The sequence below is a fragment of the Dromiciops gliroides genome, chromosome 2 (assembly GCF_019393635.1).
Source record: "Dromiciops gliroides isolate mDroGli1 chromosome 2, mDroGli1.pri, whole genome shotgun sequence".
In the NCBI taxonomy this organism is placed as follows: domain Eukaryota; kingdom Metazoa; phylum Chordata; class Mammalia; order Microbiotheria; family Microbiotheriidae; genus Dromiciops; species Dromiciops gliroides.
In genome coordinates, this window is record NC_057862.1 from 281,123,487 (window position 1) to 281,148,726 (window position 25,240).

Below are 25,240 nucleotides of genomic sequence, written 5' to 3' on the forward strand. Positions count from 1 at the left end.
TTGGAGCCTCTCTCCCCTCCCCCCCAAATTAGCATGGTCAAATATGATAAGAACATGTAGATTTTGCAGACCATATAATGCATTTTTTATTCATTTATTTTATTCTGAACTTAAACACCAAGCAAAATGAGCATTTCTGTATACATTGTAAATTCTCACATATGAATTGCTATTTTTCAAATGCATATAGATGCTCTAATTAAAATAAAAATTCATTTAAAAAGGTTATTGGATTCATAAGTAGCTTTTTTTCATCATTTCCTCAATCAAGGGACTGATTTCATGGGGTCTGTTAAATTTGATACCAAAAAGGTCCTCCATATTTAAAATGAGTGAGAACTATTAAATTATTCATAATTATTTCAAAAATAAAAAGATTATAACTGATCTCAGAGTTGAGGCCTTAGATTCAAAGCCACTCATCCCAAATCTAGGTTTTTTAAAAAAAAAGTTAATTTTTTTTAAAAGAATTCCACAATGAACCACAAAGTATGGAATATAGATATTTTTCTCTTGCAAATATGCAAAGCTTGGATAAGAACTCTAATTACTTTTAATTAATTTTTTTTTTTTTAGTGAGGCAACTGGGGTTAAGTGACCTGCCCAGGGTTAAGCGTCTGAGGCCGGATCTGAACTCAGGTACTCCTGACTCCAGAGCCAGTGCTTTATCCACTGCGCCACCTAGCTGCCCCTCTAATTACTTTTAGAATAAAATGGATGTTTTGTACTTTAATTTTGTTGGCCCCAGCCTGAAATTTCATTGCTATAAGGAAATCTTGGTGGGAAAATTTCCTATACCAATGAAGATCAATAGCTACTCAGCAATGTATATATAGTCTTAAGAGATTGGCCCAGGCTTTGAGAATGTGAATGACTAGCCCTGGTAAAACGAGTGTGTTGGCGGGTTGTGTGTGTGTGTGTGTGTGAATGGATGTATAGATGGCCAAATTAATACATTTAAAGGAAAAAAAAAACAGCCATTTTATCACACTACTCAATGTTTTCAATGCATTTAGTATACAATTTTTATTTGACCCTAACATTCCTGAGGTAGCTTGGTGTTCTCATTTTACAAATGGAGCTTGGACACAAAGCTTGTATGTACTCTAGTCAATGGGAAATAACAGTCTAACTCTCAAACCTGGATGCAAGATTCAAAATTCCTTCAGTTTTGCTGTTTCCCACACACATAATATTATGTAACATAGTGCAACATGACACAGATTAGTTTCTTTTGTAGTATGGTGCATCTATCAATCCAAATGATTGGTCATCTGTTATAAGCTCTTTCAATTAATTTTATTGAGTAGCCAAATTGATAAGTTAGTACAGATAAAATAAGGATTTGCATGTGTTACAAATGACTTGTCTTTTTACAGTGAAAATTACAAACTATAAAAAAAAGAGGACAAGTAAATCTTGGCTCTTAATGTTTCAAAGGGGCAAGATTTAACACATCACACTAAAGAACAATACATATTTGGGTTTGAGAAGAATTTAATGTTACAATATTATACACTACTTTACAAAATTAAAATTTACTATAAGGATTACATTGTAATATAGAACAAGAACATAAAATCACATTTGATGGTCCCCTAGATAATAGCTGTTATGCATCTTTGATTATTGTTAAATGAATAAAATAAATTTTATTCTAATTATTGCAGAACAGTCTATTAGATTCAATATATTAAATTAAAAATAATGAAAATATATGCAAATTAAGATTACTGCTTTTGACTGAATACTAGTAAGTCAAACTTATAGATATATTATTTTAAAAATCCCAGAAACTAGAAAAATAGAGTGCATTTGCTGTGGTAGGACTGTCATTGCTCACAAACAGGTAACAAACTTGCTCTTGCTTATTACCTTTAGCAGTTGTAGAGCTATAGAAAATGCAAGCATTTCTAATAGTTTACAGCTACATTGAAAAATATGGCATTGTGTAAATATCGGACTGTTTTACAACATCAAAATGTAATAGAAGATGAAACAGCAGGTCATGTGCCCACTACTGGGAATAGAATTAAAAAGGAAAATTTCATATTGCAAAGAATAATTACTTAAATATCAACATTTCCAAAGCATTCTACCTCCAGGAGGGTTCATTCATTCACTGTTTATAGAAATTACAGACCAAACATGGAGAATCCTAAATGGAATATTCATTATGACCCATGGATTCAAAGTTCTAATCATTCTAGTTCACACATAAATTAGAAAATATCTAAAATAGGAATTAAAAAAATAAGAGATTTATGAAATATGCTAACAAAGCATGTTGAGCAAATAAGAACCATTTCCCCTGTAGGGATGTTTGAGGCACAAGGAGGATTTCTCTCCCTAGAAGGATGTACCTCCCACCCTGGAAGATTCTTTAACTCCTCAAAGGGTTTTAAAAGTTAAAATAATGTACAATTCTTATTTTTATAAGAATTTTAGTTCTTTTGAGAAATGTCAACACATGATATGGTGAAATGAATTTTATTACAGAAAAAAACCCCTATTTTGTTATAATTTGAAAGCTACCACACACCAAGTGAATAAAATAATAAATCACATATTGGTAACATCTTTCACAAAGCTTCCAGTACAATGGACTTGAACACTGAGAACAGAGTCTGACACTGCTTAGGTCTCTTTAAAAATAATACAAATATGTTAAATTTTTCTGATCCAACAGAAAACAGTAGCTCTATTCCCAGGTAAGTTCTTTTATTTCCCCTTGTATCAAGGCAACTCAGTTAAAGTACAGCTCATACTGATGTAAATCTTAACCATTACTATTCATTTGCTGATCAACCTAGGCCAACATTGTAAACATATTTATATTCCATTAAAATAAAAAGCTTCTACTAGGTATTAATTAAAGGAAACTTCATTTACTAATGAGTTGTTACTCACAAGGAAGGATAAATTTGTGAAAAATCCTTGAGCCAAATTCTTTATTAATATTTGCCATTGTGTTATAGTTTATGAATGCACGTTGACTAAATAAGTAAACAAAATGCCTTGAATAGTTTTGGCTTAAATATTTCCTTTGCTGAACTGAAACCCATTATTTCTGAACAAATCCTAAAACCAGGCCTTTAAAAAAATATTAATGTCACTAAAATTTATGAAAACTTAAAAAAAAAATCCACTGAATCAAACATCTGTTCATGCTTTAATAGATTTTAATTTCCAAGAATAAAATTACTTATGCACCATTTCCAATGCCATCATTCATACTCCTGAAAGTTACCTTAAGTTTCAGGTGCATTTGAAACAACATTAAACATTTGATTTCTTTCATTCATCCATATCTTATCAAAAGAATATATTTATTGTTCATTATAGGCCAGAAAGTTGATGAAATACAAGAAGAAATCAGAAACATATCAAACAAGAACTTACAATGGATCAAGAGCATTAAAGATTCACATCTCCCTAATATACAGGCATTACTCCTTTCCCTTATTAGGAAAAAAAATCACAAGAGTATTTATGCCTACTGAGCTCAGATTATTTTCAATGCAGAACAAGGCTGAATACAGAGTCCAGTCCTACTGTAGCCAAATCAGATAAACAATTATAGTTTTTGTTGCATTAGGGCTTTGTCCTTCAAGTATAAAGAATACTGATGGATTTAAAAGCTTGAATGTACTACTTCATATTTCCCTCTTGAACTAAGAAAAAGTTTCTTTCCTCCCCCCCTCCCCCCAGGCAATTGGGGTTAAGCCTAGGGTCACACGGCTAGTAAGTGTCTGAGGCCAAATTTGAACTCAGGTCCTCCTGAATCCAGGGCCAGTGCTTTATCCACTGTACCACCTAGTTGCCCCAGAAAAAGTTAATTTTAGTTTTATTTAACAAGATAACCCCCCCTTTTTTTCCTTAAAAAAGGAGGGAACAACAAAGGTTTTCAAACATCCATTGACTTATAAGTGGATTAAACTTTTTATATATTTTTTTAAAAGGTCTTATCAGTGGATATAACTTCCCTGCAACACTTAGTCACGTGAGGTTTTAATTGTAGCAGCAAAAAATTCAGCAAAAATAAAAAATAAGAATATATATATTTTGAGCAACAAAGAAGTCTTTATTTTACAAGATGTACTTTGTCTCAATATTATCTTCAACTTACTTCAGTCTACAACCATTCAAACATAATTGGCAGCAAATAAAAAGTGCCCAATCATATTTAGATATATTTTGATTTGAAAAATACAGCATCTTTAGATGCATGTTTGATTTTCTTCTGTGGTCCATTATTTGCTGTAGTTTATTGAAATCACAGTGAAAATATCTTAACCATCATACTAGGCCACAAAATTAATAAAAAAGTTTTTTAAAAGAGGGCATTACAAGCTCAAGTGTTCTCAACACGTGATTTTCCTTGGGAAAAGATGATCCATATTCTTCATTTATTCACTTGCTGTTGTACATGCAGGAGAAACTCATAATATGATAAGGCAGATTCTGTTCTGTCTTCTACCATGTACTGAAGGAAAGTTGCTTTCATTGGACTCTCATCCCTAAGAAATAAAATGAGAAAATGTTCATGTGATTTCATTTAATAATGACAATAACAATAGCAATCGTAATATAAACAACAATAATTACAAATAAGCTCTTAACTAGCATAAGCTATTTAAATTATTTTATTAAGTATCATTATTATACCTTGTATACATTTATTTCAAGATGCTTTTCTTAAGTAACAATTCTACGATATGAAACCCCATGACTTAAAGAGATAGATATTAGAATTGTCAGGCCTAATATGCTAACAAAACTGTTAAGTGTAAAGTTATTTAAATATTGAAGAGTTCTATTATTATTAAACTATTAAACAACTTTATATCTACTCTGTATATACCATGTGTCAGTTGTCTCTCCTATTAAAATGGAAGCTTCCTGCAAGTAGGGATTATTTCATTCACTGTAATCATATCTCCAGGGCCAGCATATACTAGATACTTAATAAATACTTGTTAGTTGACTGATATAAATACAAAGATAATATTTATCTTCCATAGGATGAATAACTTTCTTGTTCACTGTCTTTTTTATTACTCTAAATTGTATTTTTGCAGTAATTTATTACAGTAACATCTATGACTTAAAAGTCAAGCTTTTATAAGGTACAATTGCCATGCTCAAATAAGAAAAAGGAATAAAAGAAATCCTGCTCACCTTATTACATAAAGTACTGGAAAGAACGGCCTATGTTCTCTAAGCCATGAGATGAAACTTCCTATTCTGGCAGATTCTGCAGTATCAAGGTCTGGAAGGTATGTCTGTTGAACAAAGATCAACCAATCAATAGATCAACTTGCATTTAATAAGCTCCTTCTATGTTCCAGTCACTGCACTAAACACTCAGCATACAAACAAAGGCAAAAACACAGTTCCTACTCTCAAGGAACTCAAAGTTAATAGAGAAGATAAAATATAAACAAATATGTACAAAAAAATATACACAGGATAAACTGGAGACTTGGAAAAGGAAGGTATTAAGCTTTAAGGAAAATTAGAAAAGGCCTCTTGGGGACTTGAGTCAACCGATGCTGAGTGAAGTGAGCAGAACAAGGAGAACATTGTACACAGTAACATCAACACTGTGTGATGATCAACTGTGATAGACCTGGCTCTTCTCAGCAGAGCAATGATCCAAGATGATTCCAAGGAACTCATGATGGAAGATATTCTCCACATCCAGAAAGAAGAACTGTGGACTCTGAATGCAGATTGAACCATACTATTTCTACTTTTGTTGTTTTCTTTTTCGAGGTTTTCCCCTTTTGTTCTGCTTCTTCTTTCACAACATGACTAATGCAAAAATATGTTTGATGTGATTGTACATGTATAGCCTATATTGGATTGCTTTCTGTTTTGGGGAAGGAGGAGGAAAAGGATCAAGGGAGAAAAATTTTGAACTAAAAATCTTATGAAAACAAATGTTGAAAACTATCCTTACATGTAACTGGAAAATAATAAAATACTTCTATGATGAAAAAACAGAAAAAAAATTTAAAAAGAGAAAAAAAAAAAGAAAAAGAAAAGGCCTCTTGTAAAAAGGGGGATTTCTGCTGAGAGTTAAAGGATGCCAAAGAAACCACAAGGTAAAGATGAGAATTTCAGGAACGGGGAGTCAAGGGGCAGCTAGGTGGCGCAGTGGATAGAGCACCGGCCCTGGGTTCAGGAGGACCTGAGTTCAAATTCGGACTCAGACACTTGACACTTACTAGCTGTGTGACCCTTAACCCTCATTGCCCTGCAAAATAAAAATTAAAAAAAAAAAAATACATGGAGCCAGGAGATGGTGTATTTTGTTTGAGGACAAAGCAAGGTCGGTGTTACTGGACTGAAAATTGTAAATGTCTGTGTACATGTGTATGAAAACTGGAAACATGAGGGAAGGGTTAAATTATAAAGGGCTTTGAATACCTAACAGAGGATTTTATATTTGATCCTGGAGGTGATAGAGAGCCACTAAAGTTCAGTGAATAAGGAGCCACTGGATTTTGTTAAGTAGGGGGTGTATATGGTCAGACTTTCACTTTAGGGAGATCAACCTGACACCTGAATGGAGGATGGATTGGAGTAGGAAAGAGACTTGAGCCAAGGAGATCAATTGAAAGGCTATTGTAATGATATAGGTGTGAAGTGATGAGTATTTGAAGCAGAGGTATCCGAGGAAAGAAGGAAACTTATAGGAGAGACAGAGTTACTAAAGTAAAATAGACAGGTATTGGCAACTGATTGGATAAAGAAGAATGAAAGAGAGTGATTAGTTGAGGTTGTTACCTAGGTTGTAAGGCTTGGTGACTGGGAGGATGGTGGTACTATCAACAGTAATAGGGGTCATGAATATACTTTTCATGTATATTCATATATATATAACATTCTTTACCTTAAAGAATACTCATTTTCAATCTATTAAAGCTATTAAATCTAGAACAAATGATTCATTCAGTAAATAATTTCCTCATAAGGCTATATTACAAATAGGATCACCATTTTCAATTGCTCAGTATTATTTCAGTATATGTAGTACCTTCAGATGTTTTTCCGGAGACTGGAAATGCCAGCACCTACTGGCTTTCTGAAATGACTTTATTGTTTGTCCTTTGTTTTTAAAGAGGACCAATGACATGATGGGTGATGACTTGACTTATGAATGAGCTGGACTTAAGTGAGGTAGGGTTGCACAAAGTGGTCACCCTCTTTCTTTCAGAGTCATCGAAGTCCAGGGGCAAGACAAAAGTCAAGACAACTGGCAATGGCCCTGGATGTCGTGGATAACCTTGGCATCTTCAATGTCTGACCAACCTCTGAGGACTCTACATTGCCTGCTTCAGCCACTTTCATTGCCATTGGAACAAACTGTTTTCATCTGCCCATTCACATGCTTAGGGTAGACAAATCTCTAACTCACTGACAGGTTTGAGGCCTGTTGGTTACCCTCACCCTGGTTTATTTAGCCCATCTGCCAAGACTGTTTACGAGGGTGTGGCTTCTGTGCATGCTACGGCTTCTTGATACAAGCCACAGATGACTTGGGTGAATCAGGTGGACACAAAAGGTAGATGAATAGCCTCTAAAAGGGCTTGGTAAGGTCTCACACCAAGGTAGTCCTATTGAACACTGCATAGACCCCTGGATGACTTAGTATATCATCCAATATCCATGTTTTAATAATGAAATAGTGGTGGTGAAATCATTCAGGTTCTATAATGATGGGAATTATATATTATTGACTTGAAAATACTAGAGAGATTCACAGATTCTACAGCATCTATCTGAATTAAACACAATTCGATTATACTACCTTTCCTCCAAATTTCCTCTGAAATTTTAGTTGCATAACTGCTTCAAATCTGGTCATTAACTTTGAGGTAAATATTTACTTGATGTAATTACCCAACTTCTTTCCTTCAAACAGAAAGCAAGTGGGGCAGCTAGATGGCGCAGTGGATACAGCACTGGCCCTGGATTCAGGAGTACCTGACTTCAAATCCAGCCTCAGACACTTAACATTTACTAGCTGTGTGACCCTGGGCAAGTCACTTACCCAATTGCCTCACCAAAAAAAACCTCCAAAAAACAGAAAGCAAGTAAAATTTTGATCCACTGAAAGAGGTGATAATAGTATATAACTTTTCTTACAATTCTCCACACGTAAAAGGAATTTCAAGATGTAAATAGTAACTAGATAAATTTCTTTTTGTTTTGTTTCCTAATATCTCATACTATGTTTCACATGTACCTTTATTTTAAATATATGAGAAATAGTCACACATCAGTTAAAGGAAATGATCTAAAAAAATTTAAATTTTTATCAACTTGTACTGTTGGAAACCATTTCTAATTGAAACAAACATTTACTATTTAGAAAGAAGCATGATTCTTTTCTGATTTTAAAATAGACAAATATGGTATAATTTTGAATTTCTCTTTAGGTGTTACAATACTACACTGAGACATTCTTACCATATTGAGTGGTAAAGATGCATAGTTTGGAACTCCAAGAACTTGGCTGAGAAAATTTTGTCCACAATTTTTTCCAACCCACAGCATCATTACCTGGCAATTAAGGAAGAAAATTCATTTGGCATATATTAATATACTGAATCTGCTCATTCAAGCATTTACTATTTTAAGTGACTATTTAAGACTTATGACTAAATGTACGACAGTATGACTATCCTATTCAGTCAGAACATGGGTACTTACAGTGCCTGCATCCATAAGAAAAGCTCCATCCCTGTTCAACTTCTCTACAGATAGCTGCAGAATAGGTGGCTGAGGTATAGTCTTATCATTGATGTTGAGGGCTCCCTAAAGGTTAAAAAGAAAAAAAATCACAATGCTGTCAGCAGGAAAAGATTCTAAATCAATAATCAAAAAGCCTTTTATTAACTACCTACTATGTGCCATGGACTATGCTAGGTTCAGGGGATATAATGAGAAAAATCAAAGTTCCAGACTTCAAGGAGCAGGAAATGAAACACACACACACACACACACACACACACACACACACACAATTTTGTTGGCTGAAATTATTGTATCTTCTTTTCTTTTTGCAGGGCAATGAGGGTTAAGTGACTTGCCCAGGGTCACACAGCTAGTGTCAAGTGTTTGAGGCCAGATTTGAACTCAGGTCCTCCTGAATCCAGGGCCAGTGTTTTATCCACTGCTCCACCTAGCTACCCCCTGTATCTTCTAATGTAAAATCAGCTGCTGCTATTCATCTCTATCCTAACAAGTTGAAACCACTATCAACTTAAAGCATCAGTAAATGTTTATAGTGTGACATGCAATTAGTAAAACCAGAAGTGGTAATTATAAGTAAGTCTAGTTAATTAAATCTAATAAATTTAAATACAGGATTGACTTATGGTTACTATTTCAACAAAAATTTTAAAATTCTATTAAAAGTATCATTAGAGTTTTCTAATTCCTAATAAACTCTATCATATGTCAATAACCTTTCTTCCTTTAATTACATGGAAAGGAAATAGTTTATTGAAAATATCTGTATTAGACTTGGGATGTCTTTACAAACATTAATCACAATTATCACATTTTCTCTAAGGGAAATTAATGCCATAGCCTCTGTAATCCGTTTTCCTTAATTCATGGACCTTACTAGAACAACTTACAATGAGTGACCTTACAATACCAATTAAATAATTGATTATTAATGCACATTTCTTTCCAATCAGTTCATTTTGGGGGGAATTCTTAAATGACAGCTATAATTTGAAATATTCCTTAAATGAGTCACTAAACCAAATTCTGAGTCTTCACAGTAGAAATTTTAAGTTTACAATAAATGGAATGAATCCTTCTTCATTTCTTCTTTGGATTCATTATTAAGAAAGTAACCTACCTCATCTGAGAGATTGTCAACTCTGTATAGATTAGGATGGGTCATAAGCATGAGGTAAACCAGGGGCTGATTTTTCACTTGACACATAGCAAAAATACGTTCATCCAGGCGAGCAGTAGTACCAATTTGGAATGATTTCTGTAAACAGAACATATCAAATCCCCCCACACCAAAAAGCAAATTACTTTCATTTGCTAAACACCAATGGAAGAGCTATTTTTCAAGACTTAACATTGATAAGAATCATTAGAAAGTACTGGCCATTTGTTTTTTTACTTATTTGAATTAGCTTTATCAGTAAGTCAAATTTTGACAATGCTTAGTAGTCACAGTCCTATAATTACTATGAATTATATGTTGTCATCAGATAAATAATCCTCATGTATATAAAATATAAGCCATTTTATCTGTCTCTCTATGATGATTTAATAAATTGGAGCTTCATAGCTCTTGATAGAACTGACAGAAGAAAACATGAAGGTGAGAAAAAGAAAGCAGACAATTTAAGTTATAGGTGGTAGACCTAAATTAAGGTGGTGAATAGGAAAAGGACAGTTCAAGCATAAAATGCATACACAATACATATACAAATGTTTGTATCTACATGTAAATGACAAAAATGTCAGCAGATCTTTATGGGGATCCTTTAGTGCACATAGGAGAAGGACAGAGAATTAAATGGCTACATATTAAGCTCTAGGTGAAGGCAAAAAATCCAAGTTATAGGCTATAAAGAAATGGGAGAAGGTAAGAACTCAAGACAGAGCACATGGATTCTCACATACAGGATAAAAGTTTAATTCAGATGAGTAGATCGATAGCGCAAATACACAAAGAAAGGAGGATCCAGAAAAGTATATATGTAATGGTTTGACAGGTGACAAGGGTAGCAAAAAGGAGGAACAGAGTATTGCCATAGGATTAGGGGAAACAAACCTGTACAGTGTTATAGAAGATAAAAAAGGTACAAAGAATTAAATGGGGGAAATGAGCGTTGGGATGGGGAAAGATGTTACCAATGGCAACTTTACTGAGGTTAAAGAAGGATGAGAACAGAAGGGAGCCCAGATTAGTTAGACCTGATGGTCAATGAGCGAAGCTAATTGGCTGGAACTAGTAGACCAAAGGTCACAATGAAAAAAGCAAGCTGAATACAAACATAATGACAAGTAAGTAAATTGTGGTCTAAGAGGAGTACCACAATACTGAAGATAAGATAAAATAGAGGGGCTGTTAGAATCATTCATGTATTGACCAATTCATCAGAAATATAAATTGTGATGGATTCATAAGGTAAAATGAATTTTTTTCGTAGTGATTAAGGACTGCCAATCTGAAAATTCATAGACAATGTTGAGACTTCTGATACTTGGTATTGAGCTTCATAAAAAGTGAGAATAGAAAATATAGAAAGAGTAGCAAAGTAAGAACATTTGCTAAAGAAAACATTAAAATCATTAATATGAAACATATTAGATATTTGTCTCCTTTAACTTTTCCATTTCATTCTTACCTGTTTAAGAAGAGCTAACACAAAAAGTGGGAAGAGACGTAAAGAAAAGGGAACCAAGAGACCAGGCTGCTGACTACTTAGGACTGAAGTGCGGTAAGCAGACAGAGAATCTATTACGGCATTTACTAGGGCATCACGAGCATCACTCAGACTGGCAGTAATGGATCTGTCAACAGCTGGGGGGAACAAAAAGGAAGGATTATAGTAGTTACACAATCAGTGTTAGGGGTGATCATCAAAAAATTAAATTTCCTAAAGAGCCTCTTTTGGAGAGTGGGATAAGGAGGCACTATTTTTTTTTAAAAGTAAACTTCAACTAATATGTTGTTAACACTTTATGGAGTTAGGTAGGTGGGCATAACTTCTTTACTGGGTTCCACAGAAGAAAAACACTTTTAAAAGCAATAAAGACAGGGGCAGCTAGGTGGTGCAGTGGATAAAGCACTGGCCTTGGATTCAGGAAGACCTGAATTTAAATCCAGCCTCAGACACTTGACAGTCACATCACTTAACCCTCACTGCCTTGCCCTCCCACCCCAAAAAGCAATAAAGATAGGGAAAATGTAACCATGCATTATTAAAAGTAGAACTGATAGAATTGCAATTGGAAAAAAACAAATTATGCAGTTTTTCCCAGAGCAGAAAAGGATAAAAAACTAATATGGAGGAGGGGAAAAATAGAATAGATAGGTCTAGCTACTATTAATACAATGTGGATCTTTGTTTAAAAAAAAAAGTTTTGGGGGTGGGCAGCTAGGTGGCACAGTGGATAAAGCACTGGCCTTGGATTCAGGAGGACCTGAGTTCAAATGCGGACTTAGACACTTGACACTTACTAGCTGTATGACCCTGGGGAAGTCACTTAACTCTCACTGCCTCACAAAAAAAAAAAAAAAAGAAAGAAAGAAAGAAAGAAAAGAAAAGAAAAAAGTTTAATATCAAACTTGTCTATGGAGGGAGCCTAAATAATCTATGGAAGGTAACATGATCTGGTAATACAAAAGAAAGCCTTTGTATTCTCCAAAAACAACCATTTGGGGGTTTGTCCAATCATACCACTAGAAAATTATTATAGTAGGTTATCAACTACTCTTACCCATATTGGCCAATAATCCTGAAATTGCTTGAACATCAGCTCCAAGGTAGACTTCATTCAGTGTTGAAACTACTGGTAAACACATAGTATGTACACGAATCCTCCTTTCGCCTTTGGGAAAGAAATGCAAATAAAGGTATGAGGCAAGTAAATTAGAAATAGGACACTGGGACTGAAATTAATTCTTGTGATTAGAATTAGAGACATTACTGAATCTTTAAAAAGAAAATAAAGGATTTAAGTTTTTACTTAATTACAACTTATGCTGTTTATCCACTGTGGATAGTTAAGCTGATTTCTATAGATTTTATTGAGTGTCCTTGGTGGTGTTCCAAGGTTCAATGTCATTACAACACAAACAATGGTATTTAGAGGAACTCACCATAAGAGTTCTATTTGGATATCACCTGGAACATTTCCCATGATCCTAGTGAACTCTTTAAATAAGAATGCCTCTCTTTTTCATTCCTTGGTTGTTGTTGATACTTTAGCAGGTTAATGAAGAAGTTATCTCCATGGTCAAATCTGTCATGTAATCTTATATAATTTTGATTTTATGTGTGGAAAAAAAATTTGAGGCAAGCCTTTAAAGCCGCATTTTGTTTTCTTGAAATTAATGATACAATAAGATCGTCTATGCTTTGCATTTCTTAGTTTGTGAAAAAGTAGTCTAGTATAGAAAATTTAAGCAAAGGCCTTCTTATATTTTCTTTAAGGATATCCTCAATGCATAAGCCATTCTTATAAAAATTTTGGAGGTACAAAAGCAATCATAAGGGGTAGTGCTTTCCATAGTAAGATAAATTTTAAATATTTAGTTGCAAACACGAAAACAGAGTTAACATTTAATCTGCAGAATTGTACTTTTGCCTTACAAATGGACACATCAACAAACATGGCTGGACTTGCATCAGTGCCCGCCAAACATTGAAGATCCTTTTTATGGGAATGCCTGGAAGCAAATATAAGTGATGCTGAAATATTCAAAGTGTTAAATAACTTTTTTTGAATCTTATGGTTTATCCTGGAACAATGTGTTGATATTTATACTAACAGAAGGAAACAATGGAAATGTAATGGTAGGCACCAGTGCTGGCACCTTAGCGTGAATCAAAGCAGTGACACCAAACTGTACCAGTAATCACTGAATTCTTCATCAAACAATCGTAGTTAAAAACAATCAAACAAAAGAGACAATTTCACTTAAGAATGTCCTTAATTAAGCAAGGACAATTATTAAATTTTGACCCTTGAGTATACATCTTGTTTTGTTTTTTTTTTTAGTGAGGCAATTGGGGTTAAGTGACTTGCTCAGGGTCACACAGCTAGTGAGTGTTAAGTGTCTGAGGTCGGATTTGAACTCAGGTACTCCTGACTCCAGGACCAGTGCTCTATCCACTGCGCCATCTAGCTGCCCCAAGTATACATCTTTTTAACATTTTATATGACAAAATGGAAAGTATGCATAAAGCTCCTCCACTACATACTAAGGTATGATTGCTTGTCTTGAGGAAAAGCACTGGTATAACTGTTTCAGCTGCACACTGAACAAGCCGCTTTTATCGTTTTTTGCTTGAAAGAAAACTATGGCTATACAGAGGTGAATTTGGAAGATATTTTCTTAAATTCTGGAAAACCTGTATCCATGAGCTTGACAGCTTCCCAATACTTAAGAGATTTTTCTGAGGTGATCAGGTGATATAAATGAATTTGGTTTTTTAAAAACTGCATATGGGGGCAGCTTGGGGGAAGCTAGGTGGCTCAGTGGATAAAGCACCGGCCTTGGATTCAGGAGGACCTGAGTTCAAATCAGGTCAAAGACACTTGACACTAGCTGTGTGACCCTGGGCAAGTCACTTAACCCTCAATGCCCCACAAAAATAAAATAAAAAAACTGCATATGAAATGTGTCCATTTGGAAGAACTATATAATTCAGTGAGCCAATAATGACCAAATGTATGCTGTTACAAAATCATCTATTGGTAAAAGATACATTGATAATATAAGATAGACCAATGGATTTTTATGTAACAAAGTACAAAAGGATAATTACAGTTTCAGATTCCACATTGCAGCTAAGTTTTAAGAAATGACCATTTCGGGGCAGCTAGGTGGTGCAGTGGATAGAGCACCAGCCCTGGAATCAGGAGTACCTGAGTTCAAATCCAGCCTCAGACCCTTGACACTTACTAGCTGTGTGACCCTGGGCAAGTCACTTAATTCCAATTGCCTCACCAAAAAACAAAAACAAAAACACGACCATTTCTTGAGTTTTGGTGTACTATCAAAGAAGAATATCCACAATTATTTTCAAAAAATTAGTAAAATACACACCTTTCCAACATATCTTTGTGACATCAGATTTTCTTTATGTATTTCAACCAAAATATTATCACAACAGATTAAATGCAGGAGTAGATATGAGACTCTAGCCAACTTCTATTAAGCCAAACATTACAGAAATTTGCAAAAATGTAAAATTATGCCACTCTTCAAATTACATTTTTTTTTTTTTTGCGGGGCAATGGGGGTTAAGTGACTTGCCCAGGGTCACACAGCTAGTAAGTGTTAAGTGTCTGAGGCCGGATTTGAACTCAGGTACTCCTGAATCCAGGGCCGGTGCTTTATCCACTGCGCCACCTAGCCGCCCCTTCAAATTACATTTAAAAAAAAAGAAACCTAGTTATTATTTTAAAATAATAAAGTTTGAGAACTTCTGACATATAGGATTTAGAGCTAGAAAGGACCTTAGAGATATTAACTAATCCAACCCCTTTATTATTACCATATTTTGAAATCTAATCCCTTGAAAATTTTGGAAGCCCTCATCAGACAACAGGGTGACTGATCAAGGAGTTCTTAATGCCTATCTTTCCATAAATTACTTATATTCAATTCCTGCCAATTACATACCTAGTCCTGCTGATAGGGACCTTTTCTTTATGGCTGTATAGAACCAGTCAAATATGGTCAAAAGTCAGTTAAGAGATTTGCTATTCTAGGAAAAGGCTTAGCATAATCAATACATACAATTTTTATTATTTGATATTCAGTGGTAGGGCATCAAAAAAACTCCAAAAATTTGGGGATGGTTCCAAATTCCATTTCCCGATGCTCAAAAAATAGAGGGAAGGATGGTATCAAAAAGAAAAACAGGAAATGAAAATTGGAAACATACTAAAAAGGTATGGTGAAGATAGTAAATATAAGGTAATAACCGAGGATAAAAAAAAAAACCCAGGAGGGACGGGTAGGTGGCACAGTGGATAGAGCACTGGCCCTGGAGTCAGGAGTACCTGAGTTCAAATCTGGCCTCAGACACTTAACATTTACTAGCTGTGTGACCCTGGGCAAGTCACTTAACCCCAACTGCCTCACTAAAACAAACAAAAAAACCCCAACCCCCCCAAAAAACAAACAAACAAAAAACCCCAAACCCCCAGGAAATTATTTTTTTGAAAAACATAACAAGGGACGTCTTTCTCCATATTGAGGGGAATTAGAACTCTCAACCAAGCTCAATATAACTGACTTTCATTTTAAGAGGATTCAATGCTGACTCTCAGTCCTCAATCAACTACTTCCTAACACAATCCTCATATAGCTACTGCAAACTTTCTTATTAGAACTCTCCTCCTTTTCCTTTCTCCAACATGCATAAACACTTCTAACTTTACTGAGACAAATTAAGACTCCCTCCTTTTCCCACCCTGTTAAACTCAAAAAGTTATTTTATTTCTGTATATCCCATCTTACCCCCCATAAAGAAATAATCTTCCTTTTGTCCAAGTCTAGGCCTTTCACTTGTCTCCTTTAATGATCTTTATTCTTCCTTTGTACTCAGAATTTCTCTTCTACCTATTGGATTTTTTTTTTGGGGGGGGGGGTGAGGCAGTTGGGGTTAAGTGACTTGCCCAGGGTCACACAGGTAGTAAAGTGTCAAATGTCTGAAGCCGGATTTGAACTCAGGTACTCCTGACTCCAGGGCCAGTGCTCTATCCACTGTGCCATCTAGTTGCCCCCTACCTAATGGATTTTTTTTTTGTCTTTTTGCAGGGCAATGAGGGTTAAGTGACTTGCCCAGGGTCACACAGCTAGTAAGTGTCAAGTGTCTGAGGTCAGATTTGAACTCAGGTCCTCCTGAATCCAAGGCCGGTGCTTTATCCACTGTGCCACCTAGCTGCCCCCCACAATGGATTTTTAAAATAAAAACCCCTTAATTCTACTGCTTTTGCTAACCATGTTCCTCTTTCTCCTTTTTATTGCCAAACTTTTGAACTATTTATAAGCATTGCTTTCATTTTTCTATTGCTTAGTAACATAATGATATACTTTTCCCCCCATCTAATTTGACTGCTTGGTTTGATAATCTTTTATAATTTGGTTCCTACACAGATTGCTAAAATTGTCTCCAAGCTCAAACAAAGACCACCTTCCTAATCACTGAATCTGATCAACTTTTCTTAATCTTCATCATCTTTGGCCTCTTTTCAGCATATGAAATTGCTGACTGCTTACTCTTTTTCCGAAACTCTGCAACCCTGGCTTATGTCATAGTATACATACTGTGGTTTTCCTATCTCTCTGATGTATCTGGCTCTTTTTCCATTCATTCCTTAAATGTGGCCATACCACAAGGTCCATCTTTTTGTCTCTTAGTCTTTATATACTGAGTCACCATTAGAAATTTCTCATAACTTTAACTATTACTTCTATGACAGCTGGTATCAAAAGGGTTCAAATCCCACCTGAAGCTTACTATTTGTGTGATCTTGCGCAAGTCGCTAAACCTCCCTGGACCTGTTTTCTCATGTTTTAATGAAGATAGACTGAATGACCTCAAGGACCCTCCCAGCTCTAGATCTACTTTCCTCTGATTCTTGATCTCTCTCCTAATGCTGATTTCTGTATTTCCAATTGCCTGCTAGACAATTCTACTTGGATATCTCATTGTAACCTCAAACAACATATTTAAAAATAAACTCTTTAGGGGCAGCTAGGTGGTGCAGTGGATAGAGCACCAGCCCTGGAGTCAGGAGTACCTGAGTTCAAATCCAGCCTCAGACACTTAACACTTACTAGCTGTGTGACCCTGGGCAAGTCACTTAACCCCAATTGCCTCACTAAAAAAAAAAAAAAAAGCAAAAAACAAAAATAAACTCTTTAGCTTTTTCCTGAAACAAGTTTCTCTTTCACCAAATGGTACCATCATTCTCCAAAGCCACTCAGAGGTATTTCCATAGATATTATAGGGCTTTAGCTCTTCCAAATGAATTCTGCAAATATCTTTATCTAGCTCTATACTGTATCCTTTTCACAATTTATTGGTATAGCAATAGATCTGTAAATTAGTTTAGGTAGCATATTAGTATAGTCTCATCATGAGTGAGGTAGCCCCCTCATGCTCCCATTAAATCATTCTTTATTTCCTTAAAGGAAGGAATCTTAACCTTTGTGTCATGGACCCCTTAGGCAGTCTGATGAACTGCATAAAATACATAGGGTTACAAAGGAAAGTGAAGGTTAGTGAATGTAAAAATGTAACAGTTTTCCCATCAAATTGACAGACTCTCCCCTGAAATCTATTCATGGGCCACTGATTAAGAATCCCTACTTTGGGGGCAGCTAGATGGAGCAGTGGATAGAGCACTGGCCCTGGAGTCAGGAGTACCTGAGTTCAAATCCAGCCTCAGACACTTAACACTTACTAGCTGTGTGACCCTGGGCAAGTCACTTAACCCCAATTGCCTCACTTAAAAAAAAAAAAAAAGAATCCCTACTTTAAAGAGTGTTTCTAGGGGCAGCTAGATGGCGCAGTGGATAAGAGCACTGGCCCTGGATTCAGGAGGACCTGAGTTCAGATCTGGCCTCAGACACTTGACACTTACTAGCTGTGTGACCCTGGGAAAGTCACTTAACCCCAACTGCCTCTCCCCCCTCCCCCAAAAAAGAGTGTTTCTAAATTGTGCCTATATAAGTCTTGAGTGCCCCTTGGTAGACTGACTCCCAGATATTTTATGTATTTCACAGTTATGGTGAATAGGACTTCCTGTTACATTATTTCTTCCTGGATTTTGTTATTGCTAGAGAGATAAGTTACTGATTTTTATGGGTTTATTTTTGTATCCTGCTACTTAGTGTCAAGTCATAGTTTAAAAAAAAAAGAAAGAAAAAAAGAAGGCTAAAATAGAAGTTTTCTGTCAGTTACCAAATCTTGTAAATTCTTTCATCATAATTTATCTAAATCTGTCTATTCCTAATATTACCATTTTTCTCCAGGTTCTTTATCACCTTATGTTTGAATTATCAAAATGGATTTGTAGTTTCCAGATTCTTCTCTACTACAACAATCCCCTAAGCTGCAAATACTGCTCCATAATTTCAATACCTCCCCAATAATTGCAATAAAATATAAATATCCTGGTGCTTTAGAGTCTGGTCCCAGCTTACTTCCTAACACCTCTGTCTAGTCAACTAAGTATCACTTAATTCTCCACTAACTAGGATGTCCCTGTCCTTAAACTTATTTTTCTTTTCTTTTTTTTGCGGGTCAACGGGGGTTAAGTGACTTGCCCAGGGTCACACAGTTAGTAAGTGACAAGTGTCTGAGTCTGGATTTGAACTCAGGTACTCCTGAATCCAGGGCCGGTGCTTTATCCACTGTGCCACCTACCTGCCCCTAAACTTATTTTTCTTAGGCTTTGCTCAAATTCTACTTCTTACATGAGAAATCCTTTGGGGGAGGGGAACCTTCCTCAAATTTTTACAATTTTCTCCAGGCTTTTACAATTTCTAGCTAATGTCCACCCTAGGACTATTTGAAAGTTAGGGTTAATTCAGGAAGAAAAAATTAAAATTTTTAAAAAGAAGTTCTTACCTACTCTACCTCTCCCATTTCAAGCTATAAGCCTCAAGAGTTAGGGAAATAAATCTAAAAATGTTAACTTTGGCAAAAGCAGGGTTAACTAGAATTCAGCTAACAAAATTTTTGGTACAATTTTCAGAACGCCATGGCTCTTTCAGGTTGCTGACCTTTGCTAGACGTATATAAGAGAGCTGACTGAAAAGAAACCATTTGAATGTCGGTAAGATTTTCTTCCACTGACATTTGTACTGCATATCCAGCATCTGGGTTTACATTGGGCAAGGACAGCAAGTCTGTTGATCGTACAAAGAAATTTCCATGGAAGGTATGAATGGAAAGACCTAGAAGAAAAAATATTTGTTTTCATTTAGGAGAATTATCACTAGAATAATTTTCAGACTATTATATGACTATTGAAATCTTATTCCATAATAAAATTTAAATGCAAGCTTTTGAAAAAAGATTAGGCTGTTTCTGAAAGATTTTAAGACTATATTAGCAAAAGCAAATGACATAAATTAACAGCTATAATAAGAAGCTGCCATTAAAAGCAAAAACTAAACAAAGATTAAGTATGACCAGTACATATTTCTAAGTATATCACATCCATACATCCACACATCCACACACACACACACACACAAGCAAAGTAAATGTTCTTTTCCAAGTAAAATGTTATTTCCTCACCTTTGGTACACCTTATCCTCATGACAGCCTCAAAACCAATCTTCCTGGTTAGGTATCGTTTCAACTCTTTCTGTAACTTCTCTACTTGGACTGGGTTGTGCTGATGGTGATAAGATGGATAGTAATAGACGCTACCCGCTGAATATCTTGAAATACAGCCTGGAAAATGAAATACACAATCTCTATAAATTTGCAGAATGCAAGTTTATTATTCCTGTGATTACTTGGGCTACAAAATTTTTAATCCAATCCAAGGCTGTTCTACTTTCTCATGGCATCATTTAATAAGAATTTTCTTCCATGACTTAAAACTATAAACTAGAAATTTCTTTCCCTTAAGTTACCACACAAGTAAAATAAGAAAACAGGCTATTCAAATTTGATGCAGTGTAAATTCTTATGTCATGTCTATGTTCCTTTCCATTACACTTAATCTCTATTACAAAAATCTAGAATCACTTAAATAATTTAAAATAACTTACCTAAAGAAGCCAGGTCAGAATACTGCCCACTGAGAAGAAACAAATCAACTGCTACTTGCTGACCAGAACAATCCAAGGCTAACTTCTTATAGAAGTCGGTAGATGGTGTAAGATGTATTTCCTGTTAATGTTATTATACAGTAATCATTACATTATTCTAAATAATAACACAATTACTGTTCCAGATAATTTCTCCCCAAATAATTTTAGGTTGTTACTCTAAAACACACAAATATATCTTCATAAAAGTAAATTATATTGGTAATAAAAATAATACCATACACAGCACTTTTAAGTTTTGTAAAATGCCTTACATTATTATCCCCATATTACTGAGGAAGAAACTGAGGCTCAAAGCCAGTGAAATTATGACTTGCTAGAAAGTATGTAAGAGAAATGATTTAAATCCAGGTCTGACTATGAATACAAAATTTCAAGTTACACTACAAAGCTATAATCATTGAAACAATTTGGCAATGGAGAAGAAAAAGGGAGGCTGAACAGTGAAACAGCTTAGGAACACAATAGAGTATATAAAAGCAAATAAGCACAGTAACATAGCATTTGATACCCAGAGATCCCAGCAATTGGGACAAGAACTCTCTATTTGACAAAAAATGTTGGAAAACTAGAAAGTAGTCAGGCAGAAACTACGTATAGACCAACATCTCACAAGAAGAAAAGCTTGTATCAAGACAAGCTCAAAATGGGTCCATGATTTAGATTAAAAGGGTGATATCTTATGCAAATTAGTGGAGCACAGAAGAAATTACCTGTCAGATCTATGGATAGGGGAAGAGTTCATGACCAAACAAGAGACAAAAGAATTCACAGGAGGTAAAATGGTTAATTTTGATATCATAAAATTAAAAAGGTAAAATTAGAAGGCAGGAGACTGGGAGAAAACTCTTTGCAACAAGTTTCTCTGATCAAGGTCTCATTTCTAAAATATATTAGGAACTGCATCAAATTTACCACAAAGGTAATTCTCTGACAAAATGGTCAAAGAATAGGACTAGGCAGTTTTCAGAGGAAGAAATTCAAACTGTCAATAGCCATATTAAAAAAAATGTTCTAAATCACTAATTATCAGATAAATGTAAATTAAGTCAATCCAAGGTGCCACCTCACACTCATATTGCTTGATATGACAAAAAAAGAATGAAAATTTAAAATACTGGAGGGGCTGTGAGAAAACTAGTATAGTAATACACTGTTGGTGAAAATGTGAACTAATACAACCATTCTGTAAAGCAATTTAGAATTATGTCTAAAAAGCTATTAAACTTCCTTTCAACACAGAGATATCACCACTAGGTCTATCTATATCCCAAAGAGATTAAGGAAAAGGAACCATTTTACTAAAATATTTATAACAGCTTTTTTTTTGTGGTAGCAAAGAATTGAAAACCGAAAGGATGCTTGTTAACTGGGGAATGGCTAAATAAGTTATGGCATATGAATGTAATGGAGTACTATTGCGCTGTAAAGAAATGAGGAAAGAATCGTTTCAGAAAAACCTTGGAAGGCTTGTTTGAAGTGATGTGGAGGGAAATGAATTGAAGCAGAAGAACAATGTACACAATAACAGCAATATTGTAAAGACAAACAACTCTGTTGTAACTCTGATCTACACAATGACCCACAACAACTCCAAAGAACTCATAATGAAACATGCTATCCAACTCCAGATGGATTCAAAGTATAGAATGAAGCACATTTTCTTCTATTTCTACTTTTTTCTTTCCCAGGGGGAGGGGGAGAGAAAGGAACATGGCTAATGCAGGCATGTTTTGCAAATCTATACATATTTGTAATGGGTTTTATTTTTCTTGCCTTTACAACAGGTAGAGAAGCACAAGGGGGAGAAAGAAGGGAGAGAATTTGGAACTAAAAATAACATAAAAAAGAATTAAAAAAATAAACCCAGGCCTAAGTTTAGTACTCTTATCATTCTATCTCTCAATGGTATGGTATATAACACAACAACTTTTCCACAATGCATTCAAATGCAGTACAGAGCAGTAAACCTAGCCAGAATTTAAGGTTTTGCTTGTCTCTGTGCAGTTCACCTCTTCCTCTGAAAGCACCTGAGTCATCCTCAATATGCCTCACCTTGGGGGCAGCACCTCTGCTCTACAGCTTACTAGAAGCTTAATAAAGTAGGAAGGGAAGATTAGGTAAGGATAGGGCTGAATAAGATCCTAAGGTTTGTAAAGTAAATGCAGTAAGCATATCCAAATCTAAAAAAATGGGTGTTATGCATGAGCACAAATATGACACTTTTTAGAAACTAAGAATTGGTAATTTTCTAACCTTAGCAGATGATCTTTGATTAGGTTCTTCTCGGGATTTTAATGCTCCTACTCCAATAGATGGAAGCTGTGTTTGGAAAACAGAAATTCGACCACCAGTAGGAGACATCAACTTAAAGGCACTCTGAAGCGCAGGTCCCAGAGCACTCTGTGTTTCCAAAGATTTGGTAAACATTTGTGGCAAAGTTTTCAGTAAGTCTTGAATAAGCTGGAGAAATGAAGAACACACTGGAATTTCACTACATATAAAAAATTCACTAGTTAATAACATAGGAAAGACAGTCACTGAAGATAGCAAGAGAATTTACAACTGGAACATCAAATGATGAGCTTGTCTTAAGAGAAGTGAGTCATCTTAAGTTAGTCTACATTACACAGCTGTCAAGCAGTACAAATTATGATTCATGTCTTAAAGCTCTTGTAAATGCAAAACTTCCACTAAGGTTCTAAGACAAAGCTTTTTGTTATGAAAAAAATGTCTAATGTAATAGATTTATAATAGATAAATCCATGAATTTAATTACCACCTTTGTTGTGATGATTCTCAAATTTACATTTCCTGCCCTGACCTCTGATCTCAAATTACCAACTGCCTTTCACACACCTCAAATTGCATGTCTGGTTGACATCTTAAACACGTCTAAAACAGAACTCATTATCTTACCCCCTCTCCTAAACCCTTTTCCACCTATTTTCCTCATTACCATCAAGGGCAACACAATCCTTTCAGTACCTCAAGTTCACATGTCTCTTCACTATCCCTCATCCCCCATATCCAATCTGTTACTGAGGCCTGTGGATTTTACCTTCATAAAATCCCTAAAATAAGCCCCCTTCTCTCCTGACAATGCTACCACTTTGATGCATGAAGCCCTCATCATCTCACACCTGGTCTATTCCAATAATGTGCCAGTGGGTCAGCCTTCCTCAAGTCTCACCCCATTCAGTCCATCCTTTATTCAGTCACAAAAGTTATTTTCTTAAATTGCATGCCAAACTATTGTACTCCCCTCTCCCCCATTAAATTCCAGGGGCTCCCTATTGCTTCCAGGATCAAACACAAAACCCTCTGTTTAGCATTTGAAACCCTTAATAACCTAGTCCCCTCCTATTTTTCCCAGTCTTCTTATATCTTATTCCCCAGTGACATTGGCCTTATTATTCCATGAACAAGAAAGACACTTCATCTCTCAGTCCTTGGTATTTTCTCCAACAGTCCCCTACACCTGGAATGCTCTCCCTCTATCTACCAGGTTCCCCAGCTTCCTTTAAGTCTAGCTAAAATCCCATCTTCTATAGGAAGTGTTTCCCAACACCCCCACCCCTTAATTCAAGTGCTTTCCCTCTCTTACTTCCAATTTCTCCTATATGTAACTTGTTTGTACATATTTGTTTGCTGGTTGTCTCCCCCATTAGATTGTAAGGGCAGGAACTGTCTTTTACCTCTTTTTGTATCCTCAGCACTTAGCCCAACCAGCGCTTAGCATATACTAGGCACTTAATAAATGCTTACTAACAGATATGATGTTATAAAGAATGCCATGAGGGGCAGCTAGGTGGCTCGGTGGATAGAGCACCAGCCCTGGAGTCAGGAGTACCTGAGTTCAAATCCAGCCTCAGACACTTAACACTTACTAGCTGTGTGACCCTGGGCAAGTCACTTAACCCCAATTGCCTCACTAAAAAAAAAAAAAAGAATGCCATGAAACATAGCCATTTATCTCCCTCATATACATTTTAAATCTAAAGTCAACCCTAAAATAGTTTTCACTGTGCCCTATTTCAAGATTTAAGATAGTAATTTTTGGGGGGGTGGGGGGGGCGGGGCAGGGCAATGAGGGTTAAGTGACTTGCCCAGGGTCACACAGCTAGTAACTGTCAAGTGTCTGAGGCCGGATTTGAACTCAGATCCTCCTGAATCCAGGGCCGGTGCTTTATCCACCATGCCACCTAGCTGCCCCTGATAGTAAATTTAAAGATAGCAATTTCAATTTTTTAAAGTGCACATTTAGCTATATAAGCTAGCCAATAATATTGTTTCTCTTGAACCAAATCCCCATCATTTTACAAATCAGAAAAGCAGTGTGCAGGGAAAGCAGCATGGTTGTGGTGCTTCTTCTTCTTCTTTTTTTTTTTGGTGTGGGGGCAATGAGGGTTAAGTGACTTGCCCAGGGTCACACAGCTAGTAAGTGTTAAGTGTCTGAGGCCGGATTTGAAGTCAGGTACTCCTGACTCCAGGGCTGGTGCTCTATCCATTGCGCCACCTAGCTGCCCCTGTGGTGCTTCTTAAAATGATCTGATGCCTTAGCTCAAGAGACCCTTTGGTCCTCAAATGGCTGGTGAAGCAGACTGGCAGATTCTACTCACTTAGGAAATATATCTACCTGCCACCCTA

The 25,240-nt window shown here is 35.7% G+C and overlaps 1 protein-coding gene across 1 annotated transcript in view; it reads right to left on the reverse strand.

Annotated features, from left to right (window-relative positions):
• Positions 1-731: 731 nt before the first annotated feature.
• Positions 732-25,240, reverse strand: part of SEC24A (SEC24 homolog A, COPII coat complex component) — a 65,153-nt gene continuing 40,644 nt past the window's right edge. Inside the window, exons 13-23 of the mRNA XM_043983986.1 lie at positions 22,847-23,053; positions 20,531-20,651; positions 20,049-20,207; positions 19,529-19,702; positions 12,496-12,606; positions 11,400-11,575; positions 9,887-10,024; positions 8,725-8,829; positions 8,482-8,574; positions 5,182-5,285; positions 732-4,520 (exon numbers count right to left, since the gene is read on the reverse strand). Of these exons, the coding sequence (XP_043839921.1) occupies positions 4,406-4,520; positions 5,182-5,285; positions 8,482-8,574; positions 8,725-8,829; positions 9,887-10,024; positions 11,400-11,575; positions 12,496-12,606; positions 19,529-19,702; positions 20,049-20,207; positions 20,531-20,651; positions 22,847-23,053 (1,503 nt within the window). The 3' untranslated portion in view covers positions 732-4,405. The remainder of the gene's footprint in view (positions 4,521-5,181; positions 5,286-8,481; positions 8,575-8,724; positions 8,830-9,886; positions 10,025-11,399; positions 11,576-12,495; positions 12,607-19,528; positions 19,703-20,048; positions 20,208-20,530; positions 20,652-22,846; positions 23,054-25,240) is intronic.